The sequence below is a fragment of the Myiozetetes cayanensis genome, unplaced genomic scaffold, assembly GCF_022539395.1.
Source record: "Myiozetetes cayanensis isolate MyiCay16 unplaced genomic scaffold, myiCay2020 scf1, whole genome shotgun sequence".
Taxonomy (NCBI): domain Eukaryota; kingdom Metazoa; phylum Chordata; class Aves; order Passeriformes; family Tyrannidae; genus Myiozetetes; species Myiozetetes cayanensis.
Window position 1 is genome coordinate 120,644,187 of NW_026086604.1, and position 19,297 is coordinate 120,663,483.

General features: G+C 47.4%; 1 protein-coding gene and 1 long non-coding RNA gene across 2 annotated transcripts; one reads left to right on the forward strand and one right to left on the reverse strand.

Moving 5' to 3' along the window:
* Nucleotides 1-2,015: 2,015 nt before the first annotated feature.
* LOC126649374 (uncharacterized) lies at nucleotides 2,016-9,614 on the reverse strand. Its single transcript, XR_007631031.1, has 3 exons — nucleotides 9,500-9,614; nucleotides 2,857-2,945; nucleotides 2,016-2,032 (listed from the first exon to the last, which is right to left on the reverse strand). It is a non-coding gene; the product is annotated as an uncharacterized LOC126649374 (long non-coding RNA).
* Nucleotides 9,615-11,325: 1,711 nt separating this feature from the next.
* Nucleotides 11,326-13,452, forward strand: TWIST1 (twist family bHLH transcription factor 1). The gene is made up of 2 exons (XM_050317413.1): nucleotides 11,326-12,183; nucleotides 12,838-13,452. The coding sequence occupies exon 1, from the start codon at nucleotides 11,571-11,573 to the stop codon at nucleotides 12,138-12,140; it is 570 nt and encodes a 189-aa protein (XP_050173370.1). The 5' UTR covers nucleotides 11,326-11,570; the 3' UTR covers nucleotides 12,141-12,183; nucleotides 12,838-13,452.
* The last annotated feature ends 5,845 nt before the right edge of the window (nucleotides 13,453-19,297 follow it).

Below are 19,297 nucleotides of genomic sequence, written 5' to 3' on the forward strand. Positions count from 1 at the left end.
TCTTTTATCCCTCCACTGCTCAGCTCCGTGCAAAAAAGGGCCCTTGCAATATGAAGAATGTCTCCTTTAGAACACATTTATTTGAAAAAAAAACATAAAACCTGATAGAGCTAGATCCAGCCACAGCTCAGCAGATTTCACGTTGCAAGTGTGCTACATTTTCTATTAAAACTGGCGCCACATTCTGCCATTCAGTCCACTCCATGTGGTTGTATATTTTCTTAATGAGGATCTGAAATCAGCCTCCTTCACTTAACTGACAGTCTGCCAGAATTATGCCATCTTTCCAAATGCAGAGATCATATGATCCATCTGTTGTCTGCAGCCATGCAGGGGAAACATTTTCCAAAGAGAAATGTGGGTTGGCCCCAAAAGTATGTAATTATCCAAATGCTGAAGTGTTTCAGATGTTTCAAGGTGCTCTTGGACCTGATCTTGGCCATCTAAGCTCCTATGAAGTCTTTTAGAATAATGTGCGTAGCTAAGTCATTGAATTGGCAGGAAATTTTCAGAGTACAGGAATAATTTTTAAATTATTTTTAAATAGCTTTGAGCTGAATCAGAGATTTAGTATTCAGCAATATCATCTGGGGACATTTGTGAGTACTTACACTCTTAAGTAGTTCACATTTTTGTTGTTAATATTATCACATCTGAAATGAAATATAAAGAGCATTAAGTGAATATGCAGAAAGATGTTTTAATGCATTTGTAATAATATTATATGCTAGAGCACTGCAGTAACTCTGCAACATCACTGACTCTCATAACTGAAAACTACCAGACATAAGAGAAGTTGTGGGATGATGAATAATAGTCTTGGAGGGAAAAAAAAAAAGGAAAAAAAAAAAAGGAAACAGATGATTGAGAGACTGTAAAATGAAGGCCTATCTCAGATCTTTCCCTGCCTTACTTGAAGAATTGTGGAATTCATTTCATATTGCATCTGACTCAGTTTAAATTTTCTTTGCAGATATCTTGACTGTTGCCAAATATGATTAAACTGACAGTTTAGGTCCTCATCAGGTGCCACCTCCTTGACATATGGAACCCAAATTTTAATCATGAGCAAATGGAACTTTCACCAAAGTACTGATAGCTGTGCTTGAACTACGAAAGCAATCCCTGGTAAGATGGACTTTAAGTCCTATTGCTGAAAACACATTTACCAGACCCAAGATATTAAATTTGGAGACATGTCCCTATTGTTTGCTTTATTCTGTCAACCATACTCGGGTTGACAACAGCATAAGTCAGTTCTCACAGTCATATGTTTCATACATCCAGGAACTGAATGATTACAGCATCCTCTCTCAGATCACAACCACCATACCTACAGACTGAACCACATTATACTGAGGATGTTCTGTAATGCTCATAGCATGAGGTTCACCCTTGGAGAGAAGTAAGTTCTACCAAAGCTATGATGAGAGCATACAGCATTTATCATATTTAAAATATACAGGCATATCTCCTGAAAAACAAAACCCAAACCAAACCAAAACCAAACAAAAACCCTGAGAAATTTCTCATATTCTCTCTGAGAGCAGTAGAAGCATGAATCATCAGTGTGCCATTGGACAAATCATTTCAAGGATCCAGTGCCTAAGACAAAGCTTTGACTAGAGGGTATTTTTGAATAGAAGTTCAGTGTTTTTTGCCTTCAAGTTGAAAAGACATGCTAGGTAGCTGAGAATGGCACAGCAAGGGAAAAGTTCTAGTGCTGCCTACTTCAACCCTGCTTCCCCTCCCAAAACACAGTTCTTGTGAAGCTATGGGTCATTAGAAATATACATTGTGAGGGTTTCTGAATCACTTCCATAGCACAAAAACACCAAACATCATCCCAAAGATTCAGTGTGACCTCAGAGGTTAAAAGAGGAGACTTTGTGGTCGAAGTATTTTCTTTAGCTGAAAACATCCAGTGACACATTTTCAAAAGATAGAAAATCTATACAGAGACTGGTAACGTTTACCTTCCAGTAGCATGGTGGAAATGCAGATGGCACCATGGAGGTTTCTTAGTGCAAACCTGGGGAAAACAAATCTACATTTACTGTGGGGTTTTTTCCTCTCTGTGTATAATTCTACTGCTGCCTGTATGGTACTGCTCTCCTGCATCTGCATTGCAAATGGGGTGATGTTATCTGCATCATTTGTGGTGCCACAGATGTTACTGGGGAGCTGCTAATCCATTCCTTTCAATTTTGATGCCCTTACAGGAGCACCTCTTGCAGCATGGATTTCGTATACCTTTTTCAAATGCTCCTGAGCAAAGTTTAACTGCAACTTTTTGTCATTTAATATTTTGCTGATCTCTAGGACTGAAGGGGCAGCGGAAATGCTTCTTTGCCTCAGTGAACAGTTTGGGAGGGATATGTTTGAAAAAATTCAATGGCTCCCGTTCCCATAACCACAAGGAATGAAAAAACATCTTCTATCTCTGCACAGCAGTATAGCTTGTTTCTGACCTACACCAGGTCTGTGGGAATATGAAGGGCTTTTTATTGTAGTGATAGCTGAGTGACTGTATTGCCTTTTTCCCTCCTGTCTATGTGCCTTACCCTTGATGTGAGCAATTATGAAGTGCCTCCTATTATACATCTGATTTAGCATTAAGAACTTAATTTCCCAACAGTGCATCTAATCTTTAAAGATGGTTATTTTTCTTCTTTTTTTGAATGAAATTTCCTAACCACAGTGATTTCTGTGAGGAAATGGTAGGACTTAGACAGTTAACCTGCCAGCTACACTAACAAATCAGAGAGTTTGACATCAAGACCAGACTATTAGTTCCTGCAATGAACTGACAACATGAAACCACAGATGGAAGGATTTGGTGCTGTAAAATTTTACCTGCCAAATTGGAGGTTACATTGTCCTCTCGGAAGAAACAGCCCATTCTGGGATTCATCTTCAAGAATGAGAATGTGGCAGCTGTTTCACTTTGTACAGCAACATGACACAGTGTTATAGGAAAGAAAATACAGAGAGTTATCTAAGTTGATTGAAATTAAGCCAAATGACAGTGTGCCATACCACAGCCACTCAATTACATACGTTGAACATAGATAAAGTTATAGTTACCCATAATGGACTCCGGCCAAAAGACAACATTATGAATCTTTCTAAGACACTAAAGGATTTCCACTCACCAAAACTTTAACGTGTTGGCAGATAACAGCTAGGTTGAAGGCCATTTGGGGATAACAAAAATAGATCATAAATGTCACTGTAGATAGCATATGGCTGTAAGCCACTGCAACATAATTGATCAAACTTCTGTCTGTTTGAAAGGAACAATTACATTTTATTGTCAAATAATCCAGATTCAGCAAAAATTCCTGCAGACATACATCATTCAAATTACTCAAACCTCTGATACAGTGATACAAGGAAACAATGTGATAAACTGTGGGGCTATGTAGTTTGTTTTAATATTGCCTTCTTTTTTATTAAAATGGATGCTTTAAATACTATACATTCTTGTATAGAAAAGGCTTAGCAACTGAAGGTGTAAAGTTCACTGTTTTGTTATAAAGGCCTTGCTATATTCCATTGCACATCCTCTACCTTTAAATTAATTACAGCATCTGCTGTTGCCAAGAGCTCCATTATCCCTTTTGCAAAGTGTGCAACAGAAAAGTCTAACATTAGATCAGACATTAGAAAATGTCACAAATTTCTCAAATATGAATTGAGACATAAGTCTTGACATATTCTAGAGTCAGAAGAGTATTTTAGAATTGGGTCTCTACTCTGACTTTGAAAATCTGGTCCATATCTTACTGCTTAGAGTCCAGCCCATATATGTACTACTGAGCTAAAATCATCTTTGCAATTACTAGGTAAGCAACAACAATTCTACAATGCAGCAAAATGTGCATTTTTTGGAGACTGATAATTAAGTAATCCCTCTTGCGAAGGATTGTTTTTTTAATAATGAAAAATGCCACAAGTTCAGATAAATATTAAAGAACAGTGACTGATGCTTTACTCCAAGGGCAGCTTCTCTTACATATTTCTTATACCATTACAGTAGACCTGTCATAATTTAAGTTTTATTTAAAGTTTAATTAACCCATTTTAAAGCTTGATCCAAAGCCCACAGAAACAATCCCCTTGACATCAAAGGATTTTGGACCAAGTCCTTAATGAATGCAAGCACAGTGCTGCAAGGACAGATAGTAGATTTTGGCAGGAGAATATGTTAAATATAGATGTTTTTCAAGGCAGAAGCAGTACAGTATTTTGCAATATAGCATAGATAGTAATACAGATGTTTGTCTGGAGGTCAGGGCTCAAAAATAGTCAAACATACATAAATACATGAACAGTGAGTGTGTGTTTATTTACTCTAAAATACTGTCTCTCTGGAAAACTGCCTTTGGAATTTGGTAACCTAACTAGAACAGTTTTATTGTTGACCTACTATATGATCTTTTGTCAGAAATTAAAACCAGGTTGTGGACCTATGGACAGATGAATCTTTAGTGAGCAAGGTACCCTAATCATCATCCTGTATTCTGGAGGAAGGAAAAATGGGATTGGGGCTGTAAAACAAGGGGTAATGGTGGATAGCAGATCTTTAGGCATCATGGTTGATAGCACAAAATAATTATAACATCCCCACTTAGAAAGAAATATGTAAACTTTGATTCAACACTGACTGCCTTTTCTGAAAGAATATACAACCTGGCAGAGATGGAAATAAACCCCTGCTTCCTCCAAAGATCTTCTAGCTCTAGGTAGGTGTCCTTAGAAAAAAGGTAATTCTGAAAAGAATGAGATGGATGGTTTCTGTGAACCTTCTTCCTTCAGTCTTATCTCCTCTGCATGGCTACAGTCAGGCCTTCTGTGGTCTATGAGCACCAGAAGATGGATGAGTTCCAACTTGCAAACATGACATTCAATCAGGCTACCAATCAAAAAAAATCTCCATTTTCCTAGAAAAGCATATGTATATGTTGGGATGACCTTCCAGGCCCTTTCCCTCACACCCAACTTTGCTGCCTTCCTCAGAGGTAAAAGACAGCCTATTACCCTGTCTAATGTATTTCTATGGGACTCTTGTGAGTTATGGTTGTTTCTTACATGACCTTTTCTTCATCTGCATTTGTGAGATGCCAAGAGCAAATGTAAGTCTAAAGGAGACCACATATAGCAGGAAGCATAGGAGAGATCTTCCCCAGGGTTGCAGACATGGTTAATGGGGTAAAAGGCCACTTCCACGCTGAAATTCTGGCTCTAGGACTCTGACTCGAATTGCATGAACTGTAGGGAGATTTGAGTCCAGTCACAGGAAGAAGGTTTTGTGGAATGCTTTATCCATCACCATGCTGGAGGTGCACCCTCCCCCACCTTGGAAGAAAAAGTAGAATTTTTGACTAAAAAGGCCTGAAATTTTATGCTGTTTCTATGGGCCAAGCGTACTGAAAGTTTGAATATATAGATTTAGGTAATGTGTGAGAGGAGGTAGAATAAAAAAAATTATATATTTATATAGTTTAGAGAAGATGGAAGAGATAGAAAAGGAAAAAAAATCAAAGGAGTTGAAATAGCAAATAAACTCCATTATTAATACAAATAACTGTTATTCCCTGGAGTGTAGATACGTTTGTTTTACTAAGCAGTCTTCTCAGATTTAGATGTGAAACCACATAAACAAGACCCAGAGCCATAATTAGGGGCAGAGTTCCACCACAGCATTAGATATGTTAGATATCTTGTGATGGGAAGGACTGGTCTTCTCTGGGATACAAGAGAAGATACCATTAAGGCTTCCACCAAGGTACTTATGCTCTGCTTAAAAAGCCACATCCACTGCCATGATTTACTTCTGGAGCTGAATAAAACGTATACAAATAAAAGATTTGATATAAAAACAGGTTTGCAAATAATTTCAGACCTTAATTTATTGGGACACCTGTCTCCCAAGTGGGATTGCTGGTTTGATAATAGGATATAAGTATTTCTCGGCCTTGCACGGAACCGGGAGCTGGGAGGACAGGAGGAAGCAGGGCACGCCGAGGGTCTGTGCTCGGGGGGCGCAGCGCTCCCTGCCGCCGGCCGAGGGGCGGGAGGGCTGGGCGGCGGGGCCAGCCGCGCACCGGGGACACTGCGAACGCCGGGACCAACACAGTTTTTGTGGCAACAAGCCGCTGGGACTTCTAGATGAACGAACACATCACAACGAGGGTAAAAAAACAAACAAACAAACAAAACCAAAATAAAAATCACTGAAGTAATTTTTACAGCGACTCTGACTCTTTGGATATAACTCCGTATTAAGCGTCTGTTTTCCGAAGCTTCCAAACGAAGCCAGTGTCAAAGCGCCGAGGGCTAGTAGCAAGCCCTTGGGAAGCGTCCGTGTGTCCGCGGAGGATCCCTGTGCTGGATCTCCCCCCGGGACCCAGCACGGCCGCTGCCCGTGTAGGCAGCGGCACTCCTGCCGCCTGGGGCCGCCTCGGCGAGAAAAAACACCCGCGACCCGCTGAAACACGTAATCTGTGCAAGCAGAGCCGGGGGAGGGCGGGCGGCACATCACTGCCGCGAAGCTCGGGCGGCCCAGCCTGGCGGGACCTGGATTGCGGCAGGAGCACGGACGATGCCCGCCTGGCTCTGCTGAAAGAGGGAGCGACTCACCTGGGAGCTGTGCCCGTCGCCGCAGCGGGGACCGGCGGGGAATCGTGCCCTCCGGTGGCCGCCGGCCGCACAGCCCGGCACAGCTCTGCCCCCTGCCCGGCCCGGCCCGGCCCGGCCCCCCGGGAGGCCCCGCAGCTCCAGCCCCGCCGGCCGAGCCGAGCAGCACCGCGCCCACCCCCGCGGGGTCCCGGTAGAGAGGATATATCGACTGAGATGCTTGCCAGCTTTTCCGCGTCCTTGGCTGTATGAGCCGCCGCGGCGGTAGGAAGAAAATAATAATAATAAAAAAAAAAAAAGTGAAAGAAGATAAAAAATGGGTCCCACTCTCATATCCTTTATATATTCCTTCCACCCATTTGCTATTGCTACGTACAACTTTCTACCAGTGCACAGGGAGGGTTTTGAGCCTGTTTCCAGGTGTGCTTTCAACACCGAGCAAATTACAGCATAAACATCAGTATGGAAATTTGCTAGGGGCTCTCTTATCCCCTTTGAAAGGATATGGTCTCGACCAGGTTTTCACCTTGCATGTGTAGGAATTCCTGGCCACAGAAACTGGTAGGGTAACTTCAATTAATTTCAGTGGTCTTTGCAATAGGTCTTAAAGGTACAACTTCTGAGGAAACACTGGACCAAAGGTTTTGACATCAAAAACACTCAGGAAGGTTGTCTCTAAATGTGCTCATACGTAATACTTATATAACTCAATATCCCAAGAAATTTCCACCAGTCAGAGAGTTTTACCTCAGCGAGCAGCCTTTGAGAGCTAAATTGCAATGTGTATATTTGCATGCCGTATGGGGAATACTGAACAGCCTTATTGCAATCCAGCTGTAATTTGTGTGTATGCACAATGTGTATAACGCATTGACGAGCAACACTGTAGTTGTAACAACCAGATCTTGAGCACACAAGTTTTTAAACTTATCTACTGATTTATTAGCAGGCAGAAAAAAAATCAAACCTTTAATTCATTCTTAGAAATCAAAAAAAGAATGAAACTGTTGAACTACTCCCTTCAAAAGCTATGATGTTTCTGCCTGGCTAAGGCAGATCCTGCTTGTCCCAGCCTGTGAGTGCCTCATCTGCTGATGGGTGCCTTCACAAGGGCCAGTATATAGTTATGGAGATCCCTTTTGGTTGGTCATCACAGCCCAACTTATTCTTTATTTCATCTTCCCAGGAGTTTGTAATTTATTTAGCTCCATGTTCACACTCACACCTGTAACCTAGAGGGTTGATTTACCAGTATTATGCCTTACTGGACAGATAACAAAATGCTGGAATACTCTGTGTCATGCCACTACCCCACATAAGAGGGCACATTTTCCTGAGCTGAGGCCCAAGGAAGCTTGCAGAAGTGGACCTGGAAAGATCTTGAGAAATCTGGATCTGCTTGCAGTTTTGTTTGCTACCCTACTACCAAACAGTGAAAAAGGGTTGAAATTCTGCCCAGGGAGCCAGAGGAATACTCATCCAAGCCATGTATATGCATAGCAGATAATAGGACATAGAATCCCTTACCCCACGCTCAAGAGTGGTCTGCAGTACTACCTTAGTTCTGGAGGTTCAAAACAGATGACTTGACACTGCATGAACTAAATTACGATTATGGTTTTAATGTGGAACACAAAGCTTCTATCTCAACCCCCATCAGAACTCTATATTTCAAAATAAATCAGAAATTAATTGATTTTCTATAATACCTGCACAGACTTCACTCCCCTTCCCTCCCAATACATATATGTGTGCACACTGCAAAAGATCAACACTACATGCATGCACACACAAACACATTCTCACATTTAAAAACATTCAATATATCTTTCTCACCTTCTCTGAGGGGTGACTCTGACTCTCTGACACATCTCCCCTCCTCCAGACACAGTTCCACACCCCCCAGCTCTAGGCAGGTGTGCTGCCAGCCAGCAGGCCTGGGAGATCCAGGCAGGCTTCAACAGCCAGCCCAGCAGCAGGTCCCCCAGGCCAGACCATTGCCACCACAGCTCATCTGTCCCCTGCACTCCTGTGGGGTCTTGGCAGTAACAGTATGGGCTGACTTTCCTTTGTTCCTGAGTCCATAATTTGTGAGTCAAAGATGAAACAAAAGCCAAAATGAAAATGATGTGATTTTCTGTGCAGTCATGGTTCATAAAGCAGTGTGCAGGTCCTAGGTAGTACCACATGAGTCCTGCTAACCACTGTTAGCTGGTTGCTTTTGCTGCAGTTTCCATGAAGAGTAGCTGACACTAACCCCAACAATCTACTACAATCAACCCCTCTCCTCAACTCAGTCCCTCCCTACATTTCTCCACATGTTCTGCTTTTGCAAACCATGTAAGATTGCTTCTCCACCTGTCCTTGCCTCTCCCTCACACTCTGCTCTACACACCGTCCTCCTGCCCCATGACAAGTAGGTGATGTCCTGTATCCCACTCGAAGTTCAGGTGTCCCAGACAAGTGGTGCCTCCTACTGAATCAGCTCAGGAGATGCTGCCTCTCCCTCCTTTCAGGTGGCATGCTGTTCCAAGCAAAGTTATAATTATCCAGATTTGGTTTTGCACTTCAGTGTTTTTTTCCATAAGAAGAATGGGAGACACAAAGGGAGGGAGGAAGGAAGGGAGGGAGGGAAGGAGAGAGGAAGGAAGGAAAGGAAGGAAGTGAAGAAAGGGAAGGAAGGAAGGAAAGGAGGGAAAGGAAGGCCCCCAAGAGCTGCCTACAGATGCTCACTACTACTGTTTCCAACCTTTGGTCTGTAATGACACTGCTCAACACCCCAGAGGAGCACTGAGGCTGTGGGTAGAGTCAAAATTATCAGTGAGAAGGAGGTGAAAGGAGAGCCAACTCTTCTTACCTTGGGGACAGTAGCTGGAGCCGACACAAGGGAAACCCTGAAGCTCACCAGAGAAGCCATAGTGTTGAGTGGATAGGCCTGTGGTCGCAGCAGACACAGCAGGGACAAGCCGAAAGCCAGGGAAGCTATGCTGGCTCGTTGTTGGTCTGTGTGGCGGCACGTCTTCCCTTGTCTGCTAAGTCGGTCCCTATTTTCTCTCCCGTCTTGTTTCCAGCTGTTTCCCAAAAGATAAGGCTTAGGGCAGACTGCTATGTACTTGCTCCGCGGGATGGAAGATCCGAGGAGGAGAGGTCGCCCAGGGGAGCAGCGAGATGAGGAGTTTCGGGAAGCTCCGGTGGCGGCGGTGCCCGACGGGCGCTGCGGCGGGTACCGGGGCCATCGGCCGCGCCGGGACGGCTGCCCCTCGACGGCGGCCGCACCGAGGTCCTGGACCGTGGCAGCTCTCGCACCAGGGAGCCTCCAGGCAGGGGGAGAGTCAGCTCTTTTCCACGGAGAAGATGAGAGCGCTCTTCCAGAAGCCTCGACTTTTTCTCCCTGAAAGGACATTTATCACTCCTCTGCTATTCTGTTCGCCCTGTCCGCACTCACACCTCAAACAAACCGGGGAGCCACGGCGCTGTTGGTTCTGCGCGCTCTGCCCCATACCCGGCCGTGCCCATCTAGGCGGTGCCTGCCAGGCTGGCAGCACAGGAGTACGGTCCCCGCTCAGGGAGCAGCGCTTCAACCCATTTACTGATGGATGGCAATTTCTAGCTTTCCCTCCCAGGCGTTCCCTGTTTGAATCTGAGCTGTTGTTAAAAAGACACACCACCTGCTCTGTGCTGCCAGCGAGCGGGGAAGGAGGCACAAAGGAGGGGGATGGGGAGAAATAACTTTGACTCTAAACATAAAAGAGAAAATAAAATAAATAAGCTCCTTTCCCAGGAAGTGACTCGGACTCTGGCGCCTTGAGGGAGGACAAACTGAAGTGAGTGGTCAGTAGACACAGAGTGTGGGTAGAGAGGGAAGGTTACCCTTCCATCTCCCTGTGTGCCAGGTTGGGCATGTGGAACCTCCCGGATTTCTCTTAAGATGAGCTCAAGAACTGGTGTTTATGTATGTACGAAGCCAGTGCTTAATTTTCCCGCTGCTTTCACCTCTGAAGATGGCTTTCTCCGAGCGTAGTCCTCCAGCCTAATAAGACGAGGCTGTGCCGCCACCCCTCCCCAGACTAGAAATGTGCGACTCCCTCGTCAAGTCAGGCCCCTGGGGCGCTCGCTGATGGAAGCGCGGCGTGTGCGAGAGCGGGACAAAATTAGGATGCGCCTGGATGCTGCCCCGTGGGTAATTTCCCTTTCCTCTTTTTCGCTGCAAGCCGTGCCCGCTGCGGCGAGGAAAGCCCGAGAGATGTGCGCTTCACCCGGCTGCTACGGGGCCGTTGCCCCCCAGCGCAGGCACTAAGCGGCTCCGCTGTCCCCTCCGCAGCAGCGCACGGGGTGCCGGGCATCCCCATAGCTTCCCGGCCCGCCCCTCAGCACCACTCCAAGGCCGAGTGCGAACCGAAGGAGCTTGAGGGAGAAATCGAGGAGAGGGAAACCGAGAAAGAGGTTGGGGTAAGGATGCATGTGTGTGGGGGGGAGAGGCCAGATCACTCGTGAATGGCTTGAAAAAAAATAATTGGGGGAGGGTGTGGAGGGGGGGAAGCGGAAACTTTCCTATAAAACTCAGCAAAAGTCCCTCCTCTCCACGTCAGGCCAATGACACTGCTGCCCCCAAACTTTCCGCCAGCAGGAGCTATAAGAACCTCCAAGTCTTCAACTTTCTCCCAATCCCAGACACCTCGAAGGGGCTCCAAGGAGGGATCGGGAGGGATTTTTTTTTTTGGTTGGAGTTTTTATTTTTTTGCCTCTTGGATCCTGATGCCATCCCCCCTCCCCCCAAAGTGAGGTCCTCCCTCCCTCCCTTCCTCCTCCTCCTTCTTCTCGCAGGCCAGCGAAGCAGCCGATCAAGGGGGAGCTGGCGGGTTAGGTGCCCCCCTCTTCTCCCTGCCCTCCCCCCCCTCCCGGCCCGCTTCTCGCGTCTCCCCCCAGAGATGATGCAGCAGGACGAGTCAAACTCTCCAGTCTCCCCCGCCGACGACAGCTTGAGCAACAGTGAAGAGGAGCCGGACCGGCAGCAGCTGCCCAACAACAAGAGAGGGGGGCGCAAGCGCCGCTCCAGCCGCCGCAGCGCCGGCGGCGCCGTCGGGGCCGCGGACGAGCCCTGCAGCCCGGCCCAAGGCAAGCGGGGCAAGAAGTGCGGGGCAGGCGGGGGCGGAGGGGGCGGCGGCAGCAGCAGCGGCGGCGGCAGCCCCCAGTCCTACGAGGAGCTGCAGACCCAGAGGGTCATGGCCAACGTGCGGGAGCGGCAGCGCACGCAGTCGCTGAACGAAGCCTTCGCCGCCCTGCGAAAGATCATCCCCACGCTGCCCTCGGACAAGCTGAGCAAGATCCAGACCCTCAAGCTGGCGGCCAGGTACATCGACTTCCTCTACCAGGTCTTACAGAGCGACGAGCTGGACTCCAAGATGGCAAGCTGCAGCTATGTGGCCCACGAGCGGCTCAGCTACGCCTTCTCGGTGTGGAGAATGGAGGGCGCCTGGTCCATGTCCGCATCCCACTAGCAGGCGGCGTCCCCCACCCGCATCCCCCCGTCAGGAGCCCTAGGTAAGGCAGGGACCCCGAAACCGGTGGGGAGAAAGCGGGGTGTAAGGCGAGAGGCAGCCGGCTGCGCCTTGGGCCGGGCACGCGTGGTCGTGGGGCGACAGGGCCCCCACCCCGTCCGGAGGGGCCTGGCTTCCAGGACCAGCCGGAGAGCTGGCCGGCTGGAAGTGCCTCTGGAAGTGCCTCCCCAGCCCGGATCGACCCTCCTCCTTCGCGGCCTGGGGTGCGCCCCCGGCCCCCGGAGGTCCACGCGTGGCAGGCGCTACCGGCGGGGTGGGCTGCGGGCGGGAGGCGGCGGCAGTGCGGGTGTGCCCCAACCAGATGGGGCCGGCCTGAGATCACTTTTTCACCAAGCGCTGCGGAGCCAGCAGAGCTGCTGGGATGGCTCCTGCTGCTGCTGCTCGTATTTTGAAGTGAATCCATGTCCGCCAGTTGTGCTGCCCGATGAACGCTTCCAATCGCCCCAGCAGTCCCTTCCCTCGGCTCTGACACCGCGGGCTGCCGGGCTGGGGTGTCACACGATCACGGCACGGCGGGTTCTTCCTTCTTCATTCCTGCCCGATACGTGTATTTCGAAAGACAGAGAGGTGTAGGTAGATGTGTGTGTATATCTTTCATTTCAGTAACGAGTTTTCCGCCCTCTCTGGGTTTTTGCAGATGACATTGTTCCCACAGAAGGAGAAAATGGACAATCTAGAGACTCTGAAGTTGGATACGATTTTTTTTTTTTTTTGGTCTTGTTTAACAAAAAATGTACCAAGGATTTCTTGGAAATTAGAAGAGCAATATCCAAATTCAAAGCAGGGCGTGGGGAGCACTTAAGGAAAGAGAAAGAGACAAGGGCTTTGGACAGTGACTACCCTTTGGGCGTCGGTACAGTACACACATCTCTGCATTCTGATAGAAGTCTGAATCGTTCGATTATTTTTTTTTTTTAATTTTGACGAAGAATGTTGGAATTGAACTTTTTTATTTTATTTGCCCTTTTTTTTTTGCATGCGTTCCCAAGAGGTCGTGCCTATGAGCCACTGATTAAAGGAAATACATTATTGTGGACTTTCTTCATTCTTGAATGAAACCAGTCAACCAACCAAAAATATCCCTGTAGAGATGAAAACTTTTTTTTTTTTTTAGGGGGGAATAAGCTGGGCTCAAACTGTTATACACCCGGTTCCTAACTTTTTTATTATTATTATTTTTCCTCTGAGAAAAAAAATAAACATTTTATTTATTTATTGATGACCCATGTTAAAATGCAAATAGATCCGGTGTCTAAATGCATTCCTATTTTTATGATTGTTTTGTAAATATCATTGTATATTATTTTTCTGCAATAAATAAATATGATTGAAATTTTAATAACCTAAAGTTTGGTCTATCTGAGAACTCAGGGTTAGAATTAGAGATGCCTGCCTGCTTGTTGAGCTGTAAAGACACCCAAGAGAGAGGGATCACTAGTATAAACAAATCAGGAGAAAAAAGCAAATAAACTAGCTACTGACAGACACAGGTACGTTATTTATTGAGACAGCTTTATTATTCCGCGCTGAAGCTCACTGAATCTGCAGAGATGTTGTCTCTTTCTCTTCCTCTCCCCCTGTAGTCTTAACACCAAGCATGGCCGAGTTGTGCGGGGAGAGGAGTTTTCGCCACAGAGCTCTGATACTTGCTGCTATGTTTTGTCCCCACATTTGAGGCAGGAGCAGGTCTCATTCCCCAGCCCCTGGTGTAGGTATTTTTACTGACATCCCTGAGGAAGAGGTATCGGTTTTAAACAGGGTTTCGTCTATTCATAGGCAAAGCAAGAGAAAGTGAGACTGAAACAGGGAAGTGTCTAGAGAGTGGGGTTTTCCGGTGGAAGTGATGTTTGACTGCTCTGTTCTCCAGGGTTTTATATAATATATATACTAGTGATCACATTTTCATTGAGCAAAGCAGGGAGGGATATGCTAATCTGCCCTCTTCTCCTTTTCTAAGTGTAGGGTGCATGTTGCCCCCCTTTCTTCTCACCAGACCCTCCGCGAGGTCCCAGTATGCGGCGAGACCCCACTTGCAAGACAGAGGGAATCTCCAGATATGAGGTCTCGGAAAGAAGGTGAAAGGGAAGTTGTTTAAAAAAAAAAAAAAAAAAAAAAAAAAGCGCCCAAACAATAAAACAACCCAAACCAAAACTCAACCTCTATAACTGGACAGCTGATTCCACCTCTGCTGTCACTTGCTCATTTCCCAGCCCTTGGCAGCTTGGCGGTGCGCGGGGAGCGGCACCTCCTGCCCTTCCGTGGCCGCGAAGGATGCGCGGGTGCGCAGGGGTGACTATGGCCCTGAGAGCCGAGCAGTGTCCTCTGTGGAGATAAGGACTCTGCCAGCGGGGTTTGGCCAGTATCTAGGATAAATAGGAAGGGGTGTTTTTTTCAAAATAGAACCTGTTTGCATAGCCCATGTTGAGTTGACTTTATTATCTGACTGGTTGTGTTTCCGTATCCACACATTGCCGTCTATTGCTGACATAATAGTATTATGAATTTAATATCGCGCATATTTTAGGCCAGTGTGCAATGTTTACAGTAGAGAGCCCGCAGCGCTTATTTGCGCTGCCGGATTAGCAAGGACTTGAAAATTACGTGGGGGCCCTGGTGGTCGCAGCCCCGTGATGGAGAGGAGGAGGAACCGCTGTGAGTTCGCGGGGGCCCGCTACCTTCCCCCGGCACCCTGGCACCCTCAGGTCCCCGCTCAGCGACTCCAAACACCAGCTCCGATGCGCCCGACTGACGAGGAGGAGGTAATGTCTGGACTGCAGAGAAATCGAGAGGCAAGGGCACCCGGCGCGGCTCTGACAGTGGGGCTGGAGGGATTTGAGGGGTTGTGGGAGGTTTTCGTTGTTCCTTTTGGGGAGAAATCACATCGGGGAAAGCAGGTAGCGGGGGAAACTCCTGACTTTAGGAAGAAAACACGTTAAGGAAAAAAACAAAACAAAACAAAACAAAAAACAAAATCAAAGAATAAAAAACGAGATGAGTTGCTCGGGGCTGAGGGGAAGGTGCGTTTCATGGAAGGGGATTCCTGCGAAATATGAATGAGGAATCAAGTAGGCTTTAAAAACCACGAATCAAACTGCTCTCTCTTAAAAATCCAGAGCAACCCCGCTTGATGGAGTTAAACCTGATTGACCCTGTTGCAACTAGCAAGAGGCCCCTGGCCCAGACAGTGTGAAACGTTTGCAGCAAGCTGAACACCCGAGAGAGAAAAATCCCCAATTGCTGTCCATGGGGCTTATATCACTGGCAGGTCTCCCAGCCTCACCCCCTGTGTCCCTCCGGTCGAGACCCTGCCGGCGCCACAGCACTCCCGGGCACCAGGCACTCAACCGGTGCTCCTTCCCGGCTACCAACTGCTACCTTTGCTTCATTTAAAAAAAAAAAAAATCATTAAAAGGAGATAAATCCTTTCTTAAAATACAAGCGTGCCCTTTCCTGGGTTGGAATTGGGGACTGCAGAGGCCTGGTTCTCCTAGGGCTAAAGCCAAGAGCGATTAAGTCAGCGTCAGGCTTACTGAAGGAAAAAAGAAATAATGTGTATATTAATTTGCCTTCTGGGAATTTTAAACACTCTTGCAATCGGAAAATTAACTCTGCCTTTGGAAATCCTGATTGATTTCGCTTCTTTCTCCGACGCACGAGTCTGTCCCGTTTATTCTCAGAATCAGAAGCGGTCCGGGGCCCGCGCAGCCCCGCAGTCCCGTCGGGGCGCGGAGCGGCGGTGCCGGCGCTGCGCCTCCTGCGGGGCGGCGGGCGGGGGGCGCAGGCCCAGGGCCCTCGCGCATTCCTGGGTTTGGCAGGGGCCGCCCCGCTGCTTTCTCCAAGCCGGTATCGGATTCCTCCCCGGCGTATGATTTCACTTGAAGTCCTGCCCAGGAGCCCTTCAAAGTGCGCGCTTGTCCCGCTCCCATGATGTCAGGCGGTTTTCCCTGCATCTGTAATTTTAAGAAAAACAAACAAACGGGCGGTGGGGATGTAAGGGGAAACGGAGGGACCGGGGAGTGGCACAAATGTGATGTAAAAGAGCAGGGGGAGAAGGGCTCACCTGCGGGGACCGCAGCTCGGGCACCTGCCGCCCGGATGGAGCCGCCGCGGGGCTCTGCGTCTCCGGGAGCCGCTCCCGGGAATGGGCTCGACTGCTGGCGCTGGTTCTCCCACAGCCGCACTCGGTGGCTGCGTCCGCTCCGTTCACGCGGCGCTCCCTTCACCTGGCCCGCTCCAGCAGGCAGGGGACCCGCCGGGAGAGCGAGAGCGCTCCCGCCATAAATTAGCATCTTTGGGAAGAAGGTGGTGGTGGTGGTGACGGGAAGTCCAGTCCACCCCGTAGAGGGATCCGGGAGGCTAAAGCGAAAAAAAAAAAAAAAAAGAGGGGCACACATCCACATCCCACCAGGACTTATTTTATTTACTGCACACATAACCTGCCCGCAGTAAACATGGTACAGGATGTATTTTACATTAACTTCTGCACCAGCTTCTTTCGACTTCAGTCCACTTAATGTTCTTGGCAAATCAAAGCACGTGTCCTTTGAAGAAGGTGTGTAATTGGAGTTTAAGGCATGTATGGAATTCCCAGATGTCTATAAAGTAAGAAGGAGCATTTGGCAGGTCACTTGAAGGTGGAGCAGGTTAAAATCACTTGTACAAAAGTCCCCCTTCTCTTTTTTAAAAGCAAACAAGCCGGCCATTTATAAGAACCAAGTGATCGAGATTGCGGGAGGCTTAGAGGGGTGTTACAGAGCAAGAACAATAAAGCTCCGGAAACATAACGGTGATGGCAACACCCCTCTAAATATCCGAAATAAAACGCAAAACAAAACTAAAATACTCGGAGCGGGGAATAGCTGTCCGTTCTCTCAGTAATTCCCTGTCTCCTTCACCCGCTCAGGAAGACTTAAACTCCTCTTATTTAGATAGTCGTCTCATCTTGGGTAGCAGACACTTCCCTACCCTTTTCATAAAGAGGTGACATAAAATTTGCAGAAGCTTTACAAAACCCCTCTTTTTCACTATACGGACACACGCAAAAGGGGACGTGTTTCACTCCAAAATAATCCAGATGAACCACGCAGAGATCAAGAAGGTTGCAATGATAACAGCCGCAATTAATAATAGTAGAAATAGTAACAAACAGGTTTGTAAGAATTAGGTGCTGATAATTTGGTTTTGGGAGCTTTATAAGTGTTTGCGCAAAATATTAACCCCAGCAGGACTGCGAGTTCGCTTGGAGGGGGGGCCACAAACTCAGTTTGCTGGGATGCAGAAATTCCGCCGCAATATTGTGCGGCTGTGAAGGGGACCCGTTCTATCCTTCTAATGTGGGGAAAACTGGAGGTGGGAGGGGGCGAGAGGGAGAAGGATGCTCTTGGGAAGGGTCGGGGTCGCCCCCGAAAGTTTAGGATTGCTTTGTTCTATTCGGGACGAGGCAGAGTCATTAAACAAGCAGTCAAGAAAGGAGCACCAGACACGGCTGCAGCCTTGGGGGAAAGGACAGCTTCAGCGGGGAAGGGATTTTGACATGTGAAAAGTTAAGCAGGTACCTGAAGGAGGTTTATTTTGACCAGATGTTAGAGCTTTTATGAAAACGTCACGTGAAGCGAACAGATGTACAACTTGCAAACGGAGCCCCGCCTTGTAAACACTGGGAAGAGAAAGGCCCACAGAAATTCAAGCATAGATCATTCTTGCCTTTTTCTATATGTGTATTTGCACACAGATATGGACTACGTACGGTCTACTTAAATTGCTTTATTGTTTACAAAAAAAAGGCAGCCGTTCGGTTCAGACTTACTATCTTCTTCCAGTGTACCTAGTCAAATTTCCTTCCTTGCTTGCTTTCTTCCTTCCTTGCTTCCTTCCTTCCTTTCTTCCTTTCCGTTTTCTTTCTTTCTTTTCTTTCTTTCTTTCTCTCTCTCTTTCTCTTTCTTTCTTTTTCTTTCTTTCTTTCTTTCTTTCTTTCTTTCTTTCTTTCTTTCTTTCTTTCTTTCTTTCTTTCTTTCTCTTTCTTTCTTTCTTTCTTTCTTTCTTTCTTTCTTTCTTTCTTTCTTTCTTTCTTTCTTTCTTTCTTTCTTTCTTTCTTTCTTTCTTTCTCTCTTTCTTTCTTTCTTTCTCTCTCTCTTTCTCTCTCTTTCCTGGCGGTTGCCCCCCTCCTTTAGTCTCGGGTGTGTTTGATCCCAAGGAAAGTATCGGATCTCTGCTGGGAGGAGAAACTGAAACTAATCAATTGCTTTCTGTTTGAAGGTGGTAGAGGCTGCTAAGAGAAGCAGACGCGAGTCTGGGCTGGCAGCCCCGAGCCCTCCGGGTGCGGGGAAGGCGGGCGGCACCGTCCGGCTCTGCCCGGCCGTCCCAGCCCCTCGCCCACCGCCGGGGAGCGGAGTCCGCGGGCAGAGGGACCCCCTGCCCTGCCCGGCCCGGCCCGGCTCGGCCCCGGGACGGTGGCAGCGCTGCGGCTCTCCAGGAAATTAGAAACTGTCCTGAATTTGACGTTGGCAGCAAGAGGCAGCCGGTCCCTCGTAGCTGTCAGCCCTGCATTCCAGGGTGGCTTTTTTTTGCTGGTATGTTAGTGTAAAATGTATTGCTCATGTTAGATCCTCCCTTCCGTGGTTATCAGTGCAGTGGCACTCTGGCAGGTGGCAGAGAAGAAAGTCGTCCCTCTGCCAGCTCATCAGCCAGCAGGTCAGGGACGGACAAGGAAAAGACCCCCGCTGGAGCCGAGGACTCTCGGACTCCTTCAAACACCTGCCTGTGTTTCATTCACAGATCATTTCGATGAGCTGTAGATATGCCTCGCTTATTTCTGCACATCTATTTCTGCAAGTGGGTTTGATATGTTAATTTTGAACTTTGGTGGAGGCTTTTATAATAGGTACGTGTATTAAATAATAGAGGAGTTCTCACTGAACTTTGCCAGACAGAAACTAATTCAGTCCTTACTTTTCTTTTTATGCAAGAGTTTTCAAAGGCAAAAAGGCTGACATTAAGCACATTAGTTTTGAGAATGACAATGCAGGCATATATAATACGGATTCATAAACTGAGGTGCTACCAATAATCTATAGCATCAGTCTAAAAATCCCTAGGGA

Excerpts from the sequence above, each read along its gene's own strand:
- TWIST1 (XM_050317413.1), top strand. The coding sequence starts at position 11,571 with ATGATGCAGCAGGACGAGTCAAACTCTCCAGTCTCCCCCGCCGACGAC.